The sequence below is a fragment of the Pituophis catenifer genome, unplaced genomic scaffold (assembly GCF_029215685.1).
Source record: "Pituophis catenifer annectens isolate HBS135680 unplaced genomic scaffold, rPitCat1.0.hap2 SCAF_1, whole genome shotgun sequence".
In the NCBI taxonomy this organism is placed as follows: Eukaryota; Metazoa; Chordata; class Lepidosauria; order Squamata; family Colubridae; genus Pituophis; species Pituophis catenifer.
The window spans coordinates 40780391-40800373 of NW_027256881.1; the positions used below are offsets into that span (position 1 = coordinate 40780391).

General features: G+C 36.3%; 1 protein-coding gene across 1 annotated transcript in view; it reads right to left on the bottom strand.

The window, feature by feature from the left end:
• Positions 1 to 728: 728 nt before the first annotated feature.
• PRKCE (protein kinase C epsilon) overlaps positions 729 to 19983 on the bottom strand; it is a 345221-nt gene continuing 325966 nt past the window's right edge. Inside the window, exons 14-15 of the mRNA XM_070948304.1 lie at positions 16475 to 16621; positions 729 to 910 (exon numbers count right to left, since the gene is read on the bottom strand). Of these exons, the coding sequence (XP_070804405.1) occupies positions 764 to 910; positions 16475 to 16621 (294 nt within the window). The 3' untranslated portion in view covers positions 729 to 763. The remainder of the gene's footprint in view (positions 911 to 16474; positions 16622 to 19983) is intronic.

Genomic DNA, 19983 nt, shown 5'->3' on the forward strand with positions numbered 1-19983 from the left:
ATTGAAGTTCCCTCCAAACCTATCCATTTGAATGTTAAGGGTGTAAGCTCAACTATTCCTGTTGACAATTTGTTGAAATCAATGGCAAAAGGGTTTTATGTTTATCTCTCATGCTTCATAAGGCCCCTAGCAATCATCGCAGAATGCAATGAGCTGATTCCAAGCTCAGTAAATCTTATGGCTGATTTATAGATTTGTGTTTGAGGTGAAGATAAGTCATAATGAAGTATTTCTCTCTCTCTATAATCATATAACAAATATACTTATCCATCTAGCACAATGTGATGAGATACCTATTTATGGCATCTTGGGAAAAAGTTATCTAACCTTCAGTACATACTCTAGACCATAATTTTAAGCATTAAAAGATGAAGCTAAAATTCCTAGTGATTTTTAAATATTAAAAATGGTTGAACAAATTACTTTTGACAGTGCTAGGTGATTTTAAAAAAGGCAAAGCCTTCCTGAAAATTAAAAAAAAGTCTGAATAGAAAGAGAGAACAAGAGACACAGCAGCAAAAAACAACAGCAATGTGTTACCTTTACAATTTCTAATACAAAATATTTTGCATTGCTTTGTAAAACAGCTAATATGAGTGCCTCCAGATCAAAGAAATGTAACAATAAATAGACAGTAGAAAGTAATGGGTTTAGGCTCATGATCAGAGAAGCAGTTCTTGATGGTGTAGCTGGAGGATTTTTCAGAACACAACTTGCAGCATCTGTGATCTGGCGGTTCCAATTTAGGGGTGGGGGGAATATCTTATGGCAGCAGCTCTTCTCCAAAATATGAGAAGCCTTTAAATTCTTCTTGGTTGATTTGCTTTATAATTGTCTCATCCACTGGTGTTAATGTTGGGTCTTCTCGTGTAAAGTCTTGATCAAAGTTATTTACATCCCTTTTGGTTTTCTGAGAAACAAAAGGAAAAGATGAAGAATGAGTGGCATTCTTGCACCAACAACCAACTTTTTTAAAAAACTGGGATTCTAAAAGAGTGATAGTTTGGATTCTAAAGCAGGGGTTGGGAACTATGGCCCTTTTAGGACTTGTGAACTTCAAGTCCCAGAATTCCTGAGCCAGCCATGCAAGTCATAAAAGGTTTCCCACCCCTGTTCTAAAGGAAGGTGGTTCCATTTCATAGACACAATTCTCATATTCTCTCTCTCTCTCTCTCTCTCTCTCTCTCTCTCTCTCTCTCTCTCTCTCTCTCTCTCTCTCTCTCTCTCTCTCACACACACACACACACACACACACACACACACAGAGAGAGGGAGAGAGAGAGAGAGAGAGAGAGAGAGAGAGAGAGAGAGAGAGAAGCACACAAGCACACACCATACAGGAGAAGATGAGAAAAGAAGGTAGCCAAGTGAGGATGCAGAAGCAAAGAATGGTCCTGGATAATTAGCCATTAGTTTTTAATTGAGAAGTTGGAAGCAAAATGATGGTATTTATAACTTAAATTACACCATACTGCAATAATTTGGATAAATGAATGATGAATTCAAACAGAATTTGTCTGGAAATGGCATAATTTCCTTACAAGTATAGGAGTGAAGCATATGATGATGAATATGACATAAGGTAAGCAAAATCTCACAAATTTGCAGCTTTTGCATCTTTAGGATCTAGCAGTGATTGTTTTTCACAGACAGAGCTGTGGAAGATCCACCACCTACAGTCCTGAGATGCCTAGTGCCAATTCTGATCATGATGGCAGCTATTCTGAACGCATCAGTAAGATTGGCATACAATCAGAGATTGTATCTATTTAGTATGCTTACTACAATACAGTTTCTCTAAATTTTATGCTAATAAACGAACCATCAATGAAGTGCTTCCTGTTCCAGATTTGTACTTCCACAGGAGAAACTTACCTCTTGAAACATCTTTAGTTCAGTGGTTTCCAAATCATAAGTTTTCAGAGAATGACACAAGCTCCCAATGTACTCTTCACAATGTTTATCTTAACTTGGCAGGGACTCAAAATATCTACATACAAGAGCCATGATGGCTCAGTGGTTAACATGCAGCATTGCAAGCTAACTCTGCCCACAGCCAGGAGTTTAGGAGGTTGAACCTCAGCTCAAGGTTGACTCAGCCTTCCATCCTTCTGAGGTCGGTAAAATGAAGACCCAGATTGTCATGGCTAATATGCTGACATTTGTAAACCACTTAGAGAGTGCTGTAAAGCATTATGAAGCGGTATAGAAGCATATCCTTATGCTATTGCTATATACCCCATCCCAGACAAGAGAAAAATCCTAGTTGTAACATAAAATGAAAAGAGATGGATATCCAGTTTTCCAAATATCCCCTTCTCATTACAGTCCCTTTGCTATACTTTAAAAAGCTTGTTATGAAACCACATCTCAATCATTAATTTACTGAGTCTAGAAAATATGACAGCTAACAGATAAATGTTTTACTCTGCTTTTACTCGTATTCAGGCAAATGTACCTCCTTCTCTTTGCTTATGAAGGCAAGCCATGGATTGTTTTCTGAAGTAGGCATGAGTTTTTGAAAGGGCCTAAGAAGTTATGGCTGGATCATTACAGATAGTCCTTGACTTATGACCACAAACTGAGCCCCAAATCTCTGTTGCTATGCAAGACAATTATTAAGTGAGTTTTGCCCCATTTTATGACCTTGCCACAGTTGACTTTGCTTGTCAGATGATCGCAAAAGGTGATAATGTGACCCTGGGACACTGCAACATCATAAAAGGTAAAGGTAAAGGTTCTCCTCGCACATATATGCTAGTCGTTCCCGACTCTAGGGGGCGGTGCTCATCCCCATTTCAAAGTTGAAGAGCCAGCACTGTCCGAAGACGTCTCCGTGGTCATGTGGACGGCATGACTAAATGCCAAAGGCATACGGAACGCTGTTATCGTCCCACCAAAGGTGGTCCCTATTTTTCTACTTCCATTTTTTATGTCCTTTCGAACTGCTAGGTTGTATTTATATATTATATTAAATATAATATTAAATTATATTAAATATAATATTAAATTATAAATTAAATTATATTTAACATCATAAATACATGCAAATTGCTAAGCATCCCAATTTTGATCATGTGACCATGGGGATGCTGCAATGGTTGTAAATGGAACAACCAGTGGTAAGTCACTTTTTTCAGTGTTGTTATAACTTTGAATGGTTACTAATGAATAGTTCTAAGTTAAGGACTACTTGTATGTAATGTTCACCTTTTGTACACCACTAATCTCAAATGGTTTTCTATAATTACTGAAATAAAAAAGACAACATTTGATTAAAGTCTCCCCAAGCAAGAAGAAATCACAGAGTGTTTTCATTATAATTCAATAGAGAATTAAGCACAGAAATGTAATTACTAAAATTGGAGTGTGTAATGTTTCCAAACAAGTTCTTCCCACAGAAACTTTCTTGCAACTATTAGCATTGTATATCCCAACATTTGTAGTGAAATGAATGAATTTGCGTGGACTTTGGAAGCATGTACAAAACATGTGTTGCCTCAAAATCTTTGTACAACTTTCATGATAGCCTTCTTCAAAATGATGCTTTCCAATTGTTTTAAAATACAATTTCTTCTCTAACAACTATGGGTAGGTTAAAAATAGGGAAGGTACCATTACAATATTTATGTATACAATGTATATCCCATATTTTTTTTATGGTTAAAAACCATCACATGTTTAGAACAATATATAAAGCAGACTGCCAGCTTTTTAAGTGGTTTTCTGCACTTTTCAGTATCTGATTGTCTTGCTGATATGATCATGCATCTCGGTTTGGTTGCTTTCTGCCAGCCAAACTACTATTAAAAGCACCTAACCAAGTAAAGTCAGTTGGCTGCTCTACTGCAAAGTCAATGAGTCCTCAAATATAGACATATTCCGTTAGATTGGCTATTTCCTATTGCTGTTGAAGGACCTGTCAAAGGAGGATCGTTGCCTCTTAGCATCTGAAAATAAATGTTGATAAGGAAAGAAATCTGAAAAAAAAATCAGAGTTCTTTTGCTTTCGGCACTGAATTAGAGGATTTTATTACCCCACTGCAAATTTCTATTTTTTCCCTATGTTCTTCCAGTCTTCTTAAAAACCAGATGAATGCACCATTTTCATAAAACTTTGAGGAAAACTGTAGTGCCAGAAGGTTAAATAAGACCGTGCTGTTCAAGCTCACAATTACAAGAGGAATTTGTGATGCTTTCATTGCAATTTTGCCTTTTCATATTCTTTGCCCTGTCCCATATTTGTAGTTAATTGTCCTTTGGAACAATCAATCAACTGCAGCAAAGTTCTTTTTCCTATCGTGTTTCAAATATTTTACATCTATTGTATTTTTTTTATAGCTATAGTTCAACTGCATAAACTTAAAAAGCATATATTAAGTCCTTTCACTGCCTTGAGGGAGGAGCATGACTTCAATCCATACCCCAACACATATTTTACTCAAGTTTGCACCTTGTTGCTTTGGATTAATCCTCCCTTGAAAATGTTCTTCTTCTTTCTTATAAAAGTGTCCCCAGCCTCTGTCTTCAGCTTCTGAGATCAGAAAGCAGACAGAGGGTCCCACCTAGCTTTTGGTTTCAATAGAATAGCCCTTGAATCCATTGGATATCTAGATTTGCTTTGGGCTGTGCCTACCAAAACGCTGCAGTAATGATATCTGTGATTTTTGAGGACTTGGCCACTCTTTCTGAAACAACCTATAACCATACCTCAGTCGTGAGACATTTTTTTAATTGTGTGTTAAACAGAGTAAGTGATCCCGGACTTGAGAACTGAAGATGATTTATAAGAAGCAAGAAATCAAGACAAGATTAATGATACATTCAAGGTGAGACAGGGGAGTTATGGGGAAATCTAAAGCCAAGAGTTAAGAGAAAAGAGAAGAAAGAGAAAAATGCTGTATAAAAAAGAGCTGTACAAGTAACCAACATGAAAGTCTCACTTAATTGGATTTGAAATATTTCTAGTAAATGAAGTCACATAAAGTTTTTAAAAAACCATTTTGCTGAAACTAACCCATTTATTTACTGCTCATAATGGTTATTTTAAAACATTGTCAGTGACATTATTCATAAAATTTTGCAAGATCAGACAAAATAGCACTATTCTGAACTACAAGGCTGAGATACATAGTAATATACAAGCATATACAGAACAGATTTTGTTCTTACTTTGGCAAAAGGAAGGAAATAACTCAAACACTATGAAGTGAGAAGCTGAATATGGAGACAATGTGGAGTGGATAAATGGGAAAGGTTAAGTATTTCTGCTGAACTGGCATACACAACCATCCTTCATTAAGTGATGTTCTAAGGAAAGAAATTGGGACAGCCAAAAGCAAATGGGATAACAATTCTTTCTCTGTATGAAATGTGCAAGAAATTAATTCTGGAGCTAACTTGCTTTCCTTGCCATTTATAATATTGTATTTTATAGAAGTATATTTATTATAGCAATGTCCAATTTTTTTCTCCAAAGAATTCAAGTCAACATAGGGAGTATAATAGCACTCATGCTTCTCAAGTTCATTTGCTGGATTCAGGCAGAGAATTGTTCCGTTTTTCTTCTTAGAGTTGAACTTAACTCTTGGTAACTTCAGGGACGTATCCTTATAAGTCTTGCCCGCAACAAAATCGAGATGATTGCTGTTCTTGGATAGCATGATTTTTTTTTTAAACTTCCCACTCTAAATTACAGCCAAGGAATCTTCTAGTGGTCTCTCCTGTGGGTACTAACCACATTGCCCCTTCTTAATATTTCAATAATAGCCAAGATTGGCTAGCTAATCCACCTAGCTCGGCATGTCCCTGATTATTGTAAAATATCTGTAACCCAAATGTTATATTTCTTAGACCCATATCAGCTTTGAAGAAATTAGTTCTTCATGTAAGCTGCATTGATATATATCTAACATATACATAAATACAGAATTGAGAGTGCTGCCGCCATTTGGGATTCATTGTTGATTTTCTTCTTCTCTGGGGAAAGCATAAGGCCTTCCAACACCCCTTTCCCTCAGTCTCTTATAAGCAGTGAGGGGACACTTTCTATCTATAGCAAAAAGAGTTGATAGCAAGAGAAGGTGATGGAAGCCGATCTCTCAAGCAGTTCTCTGAAGAAGTAAAGGAAGGGATGGGTAATGCTCTCTTCTGCTAAATTAACCTGAATATCTCTTGCTGCCTCCCCCTTATGAGAATGTGAGTGTTTTGTAGGAGGAGGAGAGAAGGAGAATGATTTTCTCTGAGATGAGGAAAAAAATAAAACTGAATTGGAATCTAGAATATTTTGAGTTTGTAATAGACAAGCGTGCTGTGGTTCTTCTCTTGGCCAAGCAGAATTTAAGCAGATAATACTCATCACCTTTCCATTCATAATATGTAAAAGCAAGTGGAGGATATATTTCTTTATTCTCAGTTATTAACAGTTCCCCTCTGCTCTACTGGACTCTATGAAGAGGAAGTGTCTGATTTGAATTTATGGCACATGGACTAGGATAAGCAATAGCAGCAGGCCTTATTCTGGTTCTGTGAATGACTGCCCAAGTCATGTATGTCACACTTTAATGCTAGACCAATTGGTAAGTCTGAGATATTAAAACTGCCTACAGGTAAATGTAAGTGCATCAGAATAAGATTATTGGATAAGATGGCCTCATTTTCATTCACATATATTTGTGCTGTCAGTATCTCAGTCTTTTCCTGTTCTTTGATTTTACCCTCTTTTAATTTTGCACGGAGTAGTGAAAAGTGCAGAATCAATGCATAATTAACATAACTGAACAATAGTACAAAATCTGGAGTCCAAAAAGAAAAGAAGAAAACACTGCTGGACCCAGAAATGTCATCAAAAGAGGCTATTTCACACATACAGCTGAAGATCTATAACACTGGGGAACTATCTCTTACTGTACAGTAGTTTATTGTAGAACTGCAGTCATGAAAAGAATGGCACAGGAAAAAATACAAATGACAAGCAACTCATAGGAAACAATAATAGGAAACAATAGCAATCCATAAATAAGATGATGAAAAATGTTCCAGAGAAACCTGGAAGTATGAAAAAAATCAACTTTGGGATATTTTGCACATTTCCCCCACTGCTGCCTACTCCCTTCGTCAAATATAATATAATGCATGATTCTATGCCTTGTATAACTCAGTCACTCATAACTCAGTCACCTCCCACTTGGAGGACTGTAATGTAGTCTACATGATCAGTACATGGAAATTGCAACTGGTCGTACATGGAAACTGCAGTAGTGTAGGCAGGTTTTAGAGTTTCTTGCTACACTCATATAATGCTGCTACTTTGCAAGCTGCCCTGGCTTCCAGTAAACTTCTGAGTGCAATTTAATGTGCTGTTGTCATCTATACAGATCTACATGGCACTGGGCCTGGCTAGATTTAGCAAAATTCAGCTCCCTTGTATCAAACAATGTCATTTTGTTGGAGGATGGAATTGAGTTTTCTCGGTGGCAGTGCCTGCCCATGAACAGCATCCTCTCCAAGAACTGGATGGCCCTAACTCCTTTGGCCTTCCTCAGGCATCTGGACCAGGAAGTTAGATGAGCTCTGTATTGGAGTGGGTTTTTTTTTTATTGGGATGTCTGGTTTGTGTCAAGTGTCATGAGTTGTTTGTAACTGTTAGTTTTATTCTTTGCACACTGCCCACAATCACTGGAGTGAGAAAGGTGATCATATATATTTTTCGGAGTATAAGATACACCGGAGTATAAGACACAGCTTAGTTTTTGGGGAGGAAAATAAGGGAAAAAAATCTGCCTACCAGGTATTCATCTGGCTAGTGTCCTTAGTCTGGTCAGCTTCAGCACATTAGTTTGCTGGTTTTTTATCCCCTGCTTGCGGATAAAAAAACAGCTTCTAAGGCACAGCTGAAAGGAAGCAGCAATGAGAAAACCAGACAAAGCACTGGGAGATCTCTTCACTTGGCTAGCGCCTAGTTAGGGCTGAAAAAAGCTTCTAAAGAACAGCTGAGAGTCGGAGCAAAGCATGGAAATCGCTTCACTAGCTAGCGCCTCGTTAAAGCACAGTGGAGAGTTGAGGGAGCAGGCAAAGTTGGGAAGATCGCTTCACTCGCTAGCGCCTCGTTAGGGCTGAAAAAAAGCTTCGAAAAAGCTACATTCGGAGTATAAGATGCACCCAAATTTTCAGCCTCTTTTAGGGGGGAAAAGGTATGTCTTATACTCTGAAAAATACGGTACATACAATACATACATACATACATACATACATACATACATACATACATACAACACTTGCTTTGGATCTATATGATCAAAATTTACTATCACTATCACCAAAAACTTCTGATCAAAGGGGCAATCAAATTTAGTACTGTAAGCATTACAAGCAAGGGAACGAGAAGTTCTGGATGTCTTCAGCCTGCACTTTTATAGAAGATATTAATGTACTTCAGACATGAACAACATAACATTCTGAAAAGACCCTGCAGACCCCTGTATTAAATAACAATCACCACAAAGGCAGTTTTTTAAGCTGCCCAAACCCATTAGATTGCTTAATTTTCTAGTGCTTGAATTTGTGAGGTTTTGGAACAATGATAGCTGAGACCAGTAAAGGTTACTGACCCATGTCAACATGGAAATAACTACTCATGAAATCCAGTGGAAAAGCTTCTGAGAAAACTCTTTAGGAGTAGGTTTCCTCTTCCATAGTACTGATCCATCTGCCCTGTTTTCTTACATTTAATGTAATTATTTTATCCTTATAACACAATTATTCAGTAATGTCTCTGTATTTAAACCTTTTTTTTCCTCTTAGGGAATTGCTGATTCCCACAAAGTGATTTCTGGACAAATATTTGTAGTAAAAAAGAAATAAATAAAAAGTAAATACTGTAAATAAATACTACAGAAATAAAAACAAACGGCATGGACCATGCCAAAGAACAGAATGCTGGTTCCAGAATCTTTCCAGCAAATATTGCTAGGCAGTTACATACATTTCTGGTAAAGACATAAGTTAAAATGGAAGAAACCTGAACTCTAAAACCTAGCCAGTTGAAGGATAGGTTAAAAAAAAAAAGACTTTTAAGTATGTTTCATTCTAACAGCTTCTAGTGATCCTCTCTCCCTGCCCTCATGAAACTAAAAAGAACAAATATTATTCAGTTTCCACCCTACCAATTCTCTTTCAATATGATGAGAAAATATGGTTTATAAATTCTTTCAAAGGGCATATAAAACTCATAGGGGGAAAGAGGGCCATTGTGGATGTTCTGTCTTTCATGGGACAATAATTTCTCTATAGCTATTTGGTTTATGTTTTCTACACCTCAAACAAATGTTAGTGAAAGTATTATAGAGAAACACTTCCTCTTGTTTTTTTTTTTCTGGAAGGATGTCACTATCATTGCTTAAGGAGGTATCTGGTCCTAAGAAAAATCTGGATGCACAGTGCAATCTTATGCACTGAATAACTATTCCAACAAACTTGGCAGACCGTTTGAAATGTCATTTGTAATTAAAGTTGCCTGGAAAGAGCTTATTGCTCTTTTTTGCTTTTCATTTGAGCAGCAACCTCAAGTGTGGAACACAAACTCGTTCATATTGTCTCCTGGTGTGATTTAAATCTCTGACAGATCAGGGGTTGCTAAGCACATAGGAAATGGAGAAGGCTTCTATTGGATATGTTCTTGAGGCCAACATAGGACTCATGGTGGAGACAGGTGGGAACAATGGGTTTATTCCTTCTCTTAGGCCTCATATAATGACAATGAAAAGGAGTGAACAGAGCAATTATATTAATTCAAATGTAAGACAGGAGCTATTTATCCACATAAGGCATTTTTGTTCTATTTAAATTGTCAGGGAAATGAGATGGTTCCTCTTTTAGGGGTATGAGAGGTTTCTGTGAGAAGTTTAGGGGAAGATTTGAAGTGCAAAGTACTACTGTATCACTGTAATATAACTTAAGACATACTAAATGTATAGCTAATGGAAATATTATTAAAGGTAGATACAGTGATGTATTTTGGATATCTAAGAATATTGATCATAATTATGTTTCAAACATGTCCAACGAAAAATATTTTCAGAAGAGAATCAGTCCTCCTATGTTCTAGGTTTTGGCTTGAGTTCATCATCTGGTCACATCAACCATGCCCATCAATGACTTGTAAGAAACACGGAAGGAAGGCTTCTTCTTAGGATAGGCATGTTTTGTGGCTTCTCTATCTTGGATGGACTTAGCAAACTAATATCAGTCAATGCAGCAGAATTAACTGCAGAAGAACTTACATCTGCCTGCCTGCCTGCCTGCCTGCCTGCCTGCCTGCCTGCCTGCCTCTGTCTGTCTGTCTATCTGTCTGTCTGTCTGTTGTCTATCTATCTATCTATCTATCTATCTATCTATCTATCTATCTATCTATCTATGATTTATTTTCCAGAATCTTGACCTGTCACACAGTTTGAAATTTATTACATAAATAAATATACAAACTACATGTTAAAAATTCTAGTACTTCTTTTAATACACTGGTTGAAATTTTTGGTCTATTCATGAGAAAAAAATTCAGTCCATAGAGAAAGAGAGGGAAGTGTGGAATCAATGAAATAGTGTTTTACAATGGAACATGGATCAACTCTACCACCCCATCCCCAACTGATTGAGCAAACTACATTTCATGCAGATGCATGCAAGACAGCTCCCCACTTTGCATCTCCCTTCATCTAAATGCCAATTGCCATGCATCAGATGACTTAATGGAAATATATCATGAGACTGAAAGAACACCTCAGCTTTGTATATTAGGCCTGAAAACAGACCTACCTGGATATTTTCCCCACACTGTAGGCCTTACCTTAAAGAGGGACGTTCACACTGAAGCAAACTTGAAAAGAGAGAATATTCACACAAAAATAAATTTATTTGGCCAGTAATTTTGGTGTTCCCATGACTATTACTAATGCATTATTAAAAGTGACTATCTTCAAGAAGTATTTTTCTTGCTTCAAATAAATTGAAAAATCATAATCTCATGCTTACAACAGGGACCAATAAGAAGCTGTATATACAATGTTATGACTTCAAAGTAACTGAACAGAAAAAAATCCTCTATTTAAAATGCACACATATTTTGGCACAATAGTTATAAAAGCTCTAAAAAAATGAAAAGAACTTCTTCAAATTACCATAGGCACATTTGGTTTTAAAATGTTGCCTTCAGAAAGAAAGTCCCTCTTTAAGAATTCCAGCCACTGCCATCGTCAGTGTGCAACTTGGCATTTGCCACAGCGTTATGAAAACAAACACACACTGATATTTCTGCAACTGACATATCTTAAGCTAAAGCACTTCCAATTCCTGACACATCTCTCCAATTAGGTTTGCAAAAGCAAAATGTTTCACTGTGGCAAACTCTCAATCTAGTTTCTGACCATCCATTTCTCTTCCATCCGGGGTTTCTAACCCTCAGCAGTCGGCAAGCACTTTGTAGCCACTGAGCATGCTCACAATTATTTGGCCTGAGATTTTACATATTTCTAGACATAGGGTGGTTTATTTTCCTCCACCAGAAGAAAGCATTTGTTTGCAGGCTGACAGCACTTAGTGTGAACATGGGCTGGCTCTTCCATTTTTCTTTTAAAGGAATAAATGCATTTAAATAGCAATAGCACTTAGACCTATATACAGTGCTTTACAGGGCTCTCTAAGCAGTTTACAGAGTCATCATATTGCCACCAACAATCTGGGTCCTCATTTTACCCACCTTGGAAGGATGAAAGGCTGAGTCAACCTTGAGCTTGGTGAGATTTAAACTGCCAAATTGTAGGCAGCTGGCAGTCAGCAGAAGTAGCCTGCAGTACTGCATTCTAACCATTGCACCACCACAGTTTAATTTAAATGGAAATAAATGCTACAGGGAAAATCTAACACATTACCCGTGTTATTAGAATATGGATTACAATAGTGTTTGAGGCCAAACTTGAATGAAAAAGAAACACACACACACACACACACACACACACACACACACACACAGATTTCAATTATTACAGGCTATGGTTATGCTTCAAAAGAGGAGTGTTTTATGACTGCATACGGCAAAGAACAACTTTTCCAATCTTTCAATGCTAAAAATAAAATATTTGAGAAGTACACTTAGTAACTCCCAAAGTATCAGTAGCTGATAGTACTATTTATATTATCTTAGATATGATTTATTTTGTAAAGTTGATAAGCTGCTCCAATTGAAGCTGACTCTTGAGTGTCTTGAATAGGATGCATGATTCTCAAGCAGAAATTAAGCATTGGTTTACCAAGGAAATTAATATTCTTACAATTCATTGCCTCACTAGGACTGCAAAAACAGATTGCTGGAGGAAAAAGGCTGTCAAGCATTTAGCACAGCCTTTTTTTCCGGGTACTTCATGATCACAACCTTAGGAACCCCTGAAATACAAAGTCTCCTATTTGGAAGGGAAAAAAAATCCCTGACCATCTTTCCTCAATAATCTGAAATAAGGAGGGAAATCTTAGAGGATACCATGAAAGAATGTCTTGAAAAATCTTTCTCTTTTGAAATAAGTAAGAAAAAAAGAAGGGAAACTTTTATTCTGATATAGCAAGAAGGATGTATATTTTTATACAAGATCACTTGCAGAATGAGGAAATAACAATTCATGCACAGAATGCAGGTTAATCTTCCTGTCTGTAATTTTCCTGCCATGGTGCATGTCCACCATTTCAAGCCAGCATGAGGGAAGTGATGGCAATTGTAGTGGAGTAGGGTGAAGAAGCAATTTACGAAGGACTGCTATAAACATATTCAGCACTTAAATCCTAAGAAGATTTCCCTGCTGGGGGTAAGAGATGCTGGCTGGAAAATCTCAGAGTTGTAGTCCAAAACCAGTGGAAGTTGCAAGTTGTGTTATCTTCTGGCAGCATCTGAGGTAATTTGGGGAAGCTTTACACTGAATTTCTCCATTTGCAAAACTAAAGGTGCCATCATCTGTAAACACTGCACTATGTTAGTTGGTCACAACATTTTGCTGAAAAAGGCTGATCAGAAATTTATAGGATTGTGCTCGAATCAAGCCATGGTTTTGTGGCAACAAGTCTATGCAGGATTATTTGGAAGTAAATTCTAGTAAAATTTGCTTTTTCCTTTCAAATGGCACAGATAGGATTGCTCTAAATATTTGTTAGTTTACAGTAAGTCTGATTAAGAAGTGTTCTCCTCAGGTCTTATTTCAAATTTCAAATGATCTATATTTCAAGGAGTTCAGTGGAATTCTCTTGTCAGAGTTTTCTGACAAACCCAAACAACCCTCTGGTGCATATCTTGTCCTTCTTTCTTGCATTTAAGCAAACGATCTTAAGAGCGCTTCTCCCTGTTCTCTGAAGAGGTTGTTCCAGGATTGTAACTTCAGGGACCAGTTGTAGGTCCCTTCATTCAATGCTGCTGTAACTTCAAACTGTCACTGAATGAATATGAATGAATGAACACACACACATATACAGGTAGTCCTTAACTTATGACTATTCATTTATTGAAAGTTATGGTGGCCTTGGAAAATGTGATTTACAACCTGTACTTGCACTTATGACCGTTGCAATGGCAAAAAACACCCATTGGCAAAGCTGGATTTGTTTAATGACCATGTGATTTGCTTAACACCTATGGTGATTTGCTTAATGGCCATCATAAAACCATCCTAAATTCGTGTCTGATTTGATTTGCAATGATTTACGATGGAAAATTTGGTCTCAATTGCAGTCATGAGTTGAGGACTAATCTGTATATTCTTCCTAGCATTTTCCCCGCAATTGCAAGGTCCACTTTTGAATTTTTTTTTTGAACAACCGAGTTATCCAAAGAGATGCATATACTTTTGGAGTTTGATGAGGTTTGATGAAAAAGCAGTAATGGAATGGGGATATGAATGAACATATTTACAAGTGATGTACACAAAATTAAAGTAAATTGGCCATCCTTAATCAAATTGTGTAGAGTTGTTCTTATTTACAGGGTAAAAAATAATTTTCTGGCTATATTTCCAGGCAGGAGAATAATTTGGAATGTTGAATCTGGTAGTAGAAAGGCAAATTTCTTTGTGCACTGGGCAATATTCTGTGATTTTACACCATAACATGATAATCTAGCAGTAGTGGATAGAAGGGAGTAATTAGCGCAATAGATCCCTGAAGAGCTTCTATGAATAAGTACTTTGATTTCATAAAAGCTGATCGGTATTTTTACAAAGAAATATACTACAGGTTTTTAAAAATTCATTTTGCAGTCCAATATCTCAGTAATGAATTCAGATTCATCTGTATTCACCCTCCTGTATTTCAGCCTTAACAATGAGTACATACCATTGGCCTATGAATTACCTCCCTTTCCCTTCATTATTCTCCTTGACATCACAAGTATCTAGACTTCAGCCTAGACAAGTATCCCTAAGTCATAGAGATGTTCAGTGGAAGCTCCTGATGGTATATGCTGCGAGTAAAAACTTAATGGAAGAATTTAATTGCCTACAAAAACATCTACACTTTATTTCAGCTATTAGCTGGAGAAGCAACAAAAGTATAAACAGAAGCACAACACATATCTGTGTTTATCCACTTCTTCTCTCTTTTCTTGCAAGTTTGAAATCAGCGCTGTATTTGACTATTATTAATTTGGCTAAGAATGAGAATGTGAAGGAGAAATAATAAAATAATGCACACATAAAAGCCAGCAAGTAGCATATTTCATCTTCAGAGGAAAAGAGGGTAACAATACAAGGAAATGCAACTTTTTTATGTTCATTTTTTGTCAGTCTTTTAGTGAACACTGAAGAAAAAAGAAATCTTAAAAAGCTCCCACATTTAAATAGTATGAATAGATTGGCTTAAAATTAAATAACCTCAATTTATTTATTAATTAAGAAATGTTATATGACCACTCAACTCACTCTTGGTGATTCTGGGTGGCTTCCAATAAAACTTCAATACAAAACCCAATAAGTTCCTACCCCCAGTCAATGTTCCAAACACGTACATATAACATACAATAGAGAGCTAGAACTGAGTGACAATAATTCAAATTGTGACAAGGGAACAGAAATGAGACCCCACTTGAATATGCATGTTCTAATCTCTCATCATTCAAGATTTCATGGCTGTTTATCTGTCAGTAAGAACTCTTTCAGATGTGCATAGATTGACATTAAGTACAACAACTATGAAACAGAGCTCTTTATAAGAAATATTATGAATGGTTCACTCAGCCATGAAAGTAACTTCTTATCTGATGATCTTACATAGACAAAGTATAACTGGAGATCTTTTTTAGGAAAATGATATCAGACATTTGTTGATGAACTTTATCACTGGAAAATATATTCTTTTGAATAAATAAAATACATTTTGTCAATACTATGTATTAACAATATTAGGATCTTGAATATGAAAAGAGACCATAAACTGGATTTCATTATAGCACCTGCCAACTCTCCAGTGAATCAGGACTAAGGAAAAAACAGCAAGGGGATTAAAAAAAATAAGAATCCACATTTATTGCTTTATAAGTAACTTAAGGTGTTGAACATACTAATACTTCCTCCACCTCCTGTTTTCCCCAAAACAACAAATTCTATGCAGTGAGTTGGAGTGAGAGAGAGTGACCAGCCTAAAGTCACCCAGTCTGCTTTCATGCCTAAGGCAGGATTGGAACTCACAGCCTCCAGGTTTCTAGGCCAGTGCTTTAATCACTACACCAAACTGAATTTCTTGAGTTTTCACAGAATTAGAATTTATTTATTTAGAAAATGTATATGTCTGCCCGCTCACTGACAGTGATTCTGGGTGGCTTACAAAAAATAAAAACCCAATATACAGCAATAAAAATAAACAACATACAACAATAAGAATTCAGAGTTACTAGCAATGTTACTTAACAGTCTCAGTCAATCTGAAACAAGAGTGCAGCATCTAGTATCTCAGCAAAACAATGCATGACAGTCATAAATATGATTCCCAATTGATGCAGGTATTGATATTACATGAAAGAATACATATCCAATATGAGTTTTGGATGCTGAGGGTACCTTCACATATTTAGCTTAATATGTGAAGCATGATTATCTTAGCTGTGTTTACAGTGACAATAAATGGCAGCAAGAAAACATGGTAGCTTATCATTCCATAACACAAAATTAATGGTTTTAGATATAAAGGTTATCAAATGATAATGGCAATATTTTCTGTGATTTACTTTCAAAAACAGGATAGCATAAGCTCTTGATTGTTTTCACATTCAGTGTTTCATTAACAAGTATGACACATAGTTCTAAGGAAAACAATTAATTCACTTTCATTGGTATGGCAAAAAATTGACCATATTATCAGTTCTATTCCACTTCTGCAACCTTACTATCATAAAGGTAGTCAACCAGTTTTTATGTTATCCAAGTTCTCTTGCACAACTCAGATCAATACTTACAATCCGAGGTTTGAAGGGTGGCTTAATTTTCCTTTGTTCTAGAAGAACCCAGTCAATTTCTTTGAAGAATGGATGCTGTTTAATGGCATCTTCACCGTTCTGAGATGCCACACAGCCCAGACGTTTGTTTGGGTTTTTTGTCATGAACTGCATGGAAAACAAATAACCAATTTCAGTTACATAGTGGAAAAATTGTATAAGGTGGTAAGATACAGCAAGATAAACTCTGGGAAAAGCAGAAACATCGTGCAAAATATTCTATTTGCATTAGTCTTTCTGATGCCTTTCCTAACTCAGTAGAGTTTTGAACTGTCTGTTATTATTCTATGGTAACTGCAGTAGTCTTTACTGATCTGAGGTAGACCATTTCAAAACATTATATAGTAATAAATCACAGCAACTCTTAAATCAGATTAATATGTACTTAAATCAATGTTATGTTTCACTGTGCTTTTTTATTGCATTTATATTTATATACAAGGGGTAAAATTTTAATATACAAATGAGTCAGAAAAAAGTGCATTTGGCTAATATAATAGTTTAGATTATGATCCAAATGTTGTACAATTTTCGAAGACAAGAATTGGCAGATTCACTAAATATTTCAAAGCTGAATGTCACCATTTTACTACTCTTTATTTATGGGTACACAGAGAGTGTATTGTTTTATAACTGAGAATGCAAACAATTGACAGATGTATAGCAAAGGAATAGACAAAGGTAGAACAGGACCATCCAAATAAAACAAGCAACCTCTTGTATTTTCTTTTAATTGAGATGGTGAAATCCAAGCCGAGCTATTCACAAAAGAACATACTATGCCATCTAAAACTGGGGCAGAGATACAGTATATCTGGGTGTAACAAATGATATAGATAAAATTGATGGTTCAAGAAGATGGGTATGAAGACTCAAAACCAGAAACCACAGTAGAACCAAAAAACATTAACAGGTGTTGTAGTGGGGGAAAAAACAGGTTATTTTTCAATTAACACAAATACATTTTAATCAGCACAAAATGTGCTTGACCTAAACGGGATTGAAATGAAAAAGCTGCTGTCAATAACATGAACAGAAGAGAAGCAGGACTGAAGAGCAGAATCCTTAGAGGAATGAACCCTAACTACAAGCTTGGTTCATCATCCCCTTGAAATAAAGAAATAGAAAATCACGGAATGGCCAGGACAGTGAAATGATTATTTTTTAATGTGTGGTATGGCTGATAGAACATACTATGCTTACATCTAGCACTTCTTATAGGGACAGAGATAAAGAATAATTCACATGTGACATGGGAACATAAAGTGCTGGTGCACAGAAGAAATACCTATTCAGAGTTTTATTCTTAGTGTATTGTGCTTTTTAAACCTTAAAATGTCAAACAGATCCACCCACTAACTATACTGTATATTAAAGAGGTAACTGAAATCCTGTCTATTTCCATGTGATCTGGCAAATAATTATTTACAGATAAAAAATATCTTCAAGAAAAAGATGTTACATCTATACAGCGCCTGCACAAGAGCAGCACATAACTAAGGCAGAATATCAGCAAATAGCCCGAGCCTGCAAAGATGAAGTGAGGAAAGCTAAGGCTCACAATGAATAAAGGTGAAGTGCATGCATGATGCGAACCAGTGGTAACACCAAACCCACCAGAGTGCCTTCCAACTCTGTTTTTTTGTTTTCTGTTTTTTCTGCTATTCATTACATCAGATACATGTTTTTCATGTTTTTTTATGAGCATGAAAAAAAATTGATGATGCTTTAAAAATGGCACTAAAGTTAAGATGTTTGAGGACCCCTGATTTAGTGTAATATAAAAAAATGCAAATAATTTTTCTGTGGACCACCAAAATTTTCTCGCGGACCACTAGTGGTCCATAGACCACCAGTTGGTGATCGCTGATATAGAACATATTATTGAGGGATCTAGAACAGGATGCTTTAAAGAGTTTCATAAGGCTTAGGAAGGTCAATTTCTTATTTAAAGTATTCAGTGATAAGAGCAAAAATCTCAAAACATTTTTCATTATCACAATGATTACCAACTCATTATATACACCACAAGTATATGAACTGGTGTGGACACTTTTTGGGAGGGGAGGACTGAACTGTTTTTTTTTTTTTAAAGAAGAAAGGAGCTAAGGTTATTGTTGGATAAAATTCACAGTCTTTCTTCCCACTTTTTGTGGGAAGGCTTTTTGTTCCCCTCCTACTCTCGAGATAAATTAAACCAATCCAAGCTTTAATACTCTTAATGTTTTTTTTTTTAAAAAAAACTTCCTCCAGTACTTGATGGGAAATTACACTAATGTTTGGTTGTTTGCCAGCAAATTTCAGTGGTACAATCTTAGTGGTCTCTGAATGCTGCAAGAAAGGTGATAGGGCAGCTTATGCATCTCACTTGCCAAGACCTCTCATAAAACCTGTAATACAGATTTCCTTTAATCAGAAAAGAAGACAACTGAACCTATATTTTTTTTGGAATGCAAAGTATATTTTCCACTGCCAAACTAAGGCTCCTTTATTTCTCATTTTGTCTTATTTTCAAGAGAACTAATATTAAGCTTTAAAAAAGTAAAAAGGGTTTTTGAATTCCACAAAGTCATAAGATGTGTAAACATTCTAAAAATTCAGAGCGGTGTCTTTCACAAAACCTCAGAAATTAATAGGATCTCCAGTGTCCCAGCACTGAAGATCAGTTCAGAGAAATTAAACCCTAGATTCCCCACTGTTGTTTCTGCCACCCTCCCCAAGTTTCAAAATATCTTCAGTTTTGGATATTTTTTGTTTGGAAACTGTAAACAAATTGCAACATAATAGTGCAATAAAATAAATAAAATTGTGTAGAAACCAAAAATCATTCTGCCAAAGCTATTCAAAATACTTTTAAAAATCTTAACAGGATTCCAATTTAAGGTGCCTGAAGAACAAAGCCCTCATCTAACAGTACAATGTAAGGAAACAAAGCGTTCCAAAGCTAATCCCTTGTTAATATTCGGCAGTCAAGTACATAGACGCCCCTCCATTTCCTCTGTTTTTCCTGCTCTTTGGTTAATTCATATTTCTAAAGAACAAGATGAACAACCCAAGCTTCAAACATTAATCTAAGCCTAAAACTCACCCCAGAGTTTTCTTTCTGTTGTTGTAAGATGCTGTTTGCATGGTGGGTGGGAAAAGGCCTCACATTATTTCTTTTCAGAGTAAGAAACCCGGTAACAATCTATATGTTTTAAAATGACTGTATGGATAAGCCTTCTTATTGCTTCCATAAATGTCTACAGAGGAGACCTTCCTCTATCAATAGATCTCTATGTCATTGAGGATCCCAATTCCCCAGAGTCTTCCTCTCCCAGAGACCTTCTATAGCAGGGGTCCTCAAACTTTTTAAACAGGGGGCCAATTCACAGTCTCTTAGACTATTGGGGGGCCAGACTGGCTGGGTGGGCATGGCTAGGCAGTCATGTGACTGGGTGGGCATGGCTAGGTGGTCATGTGACTGAGTG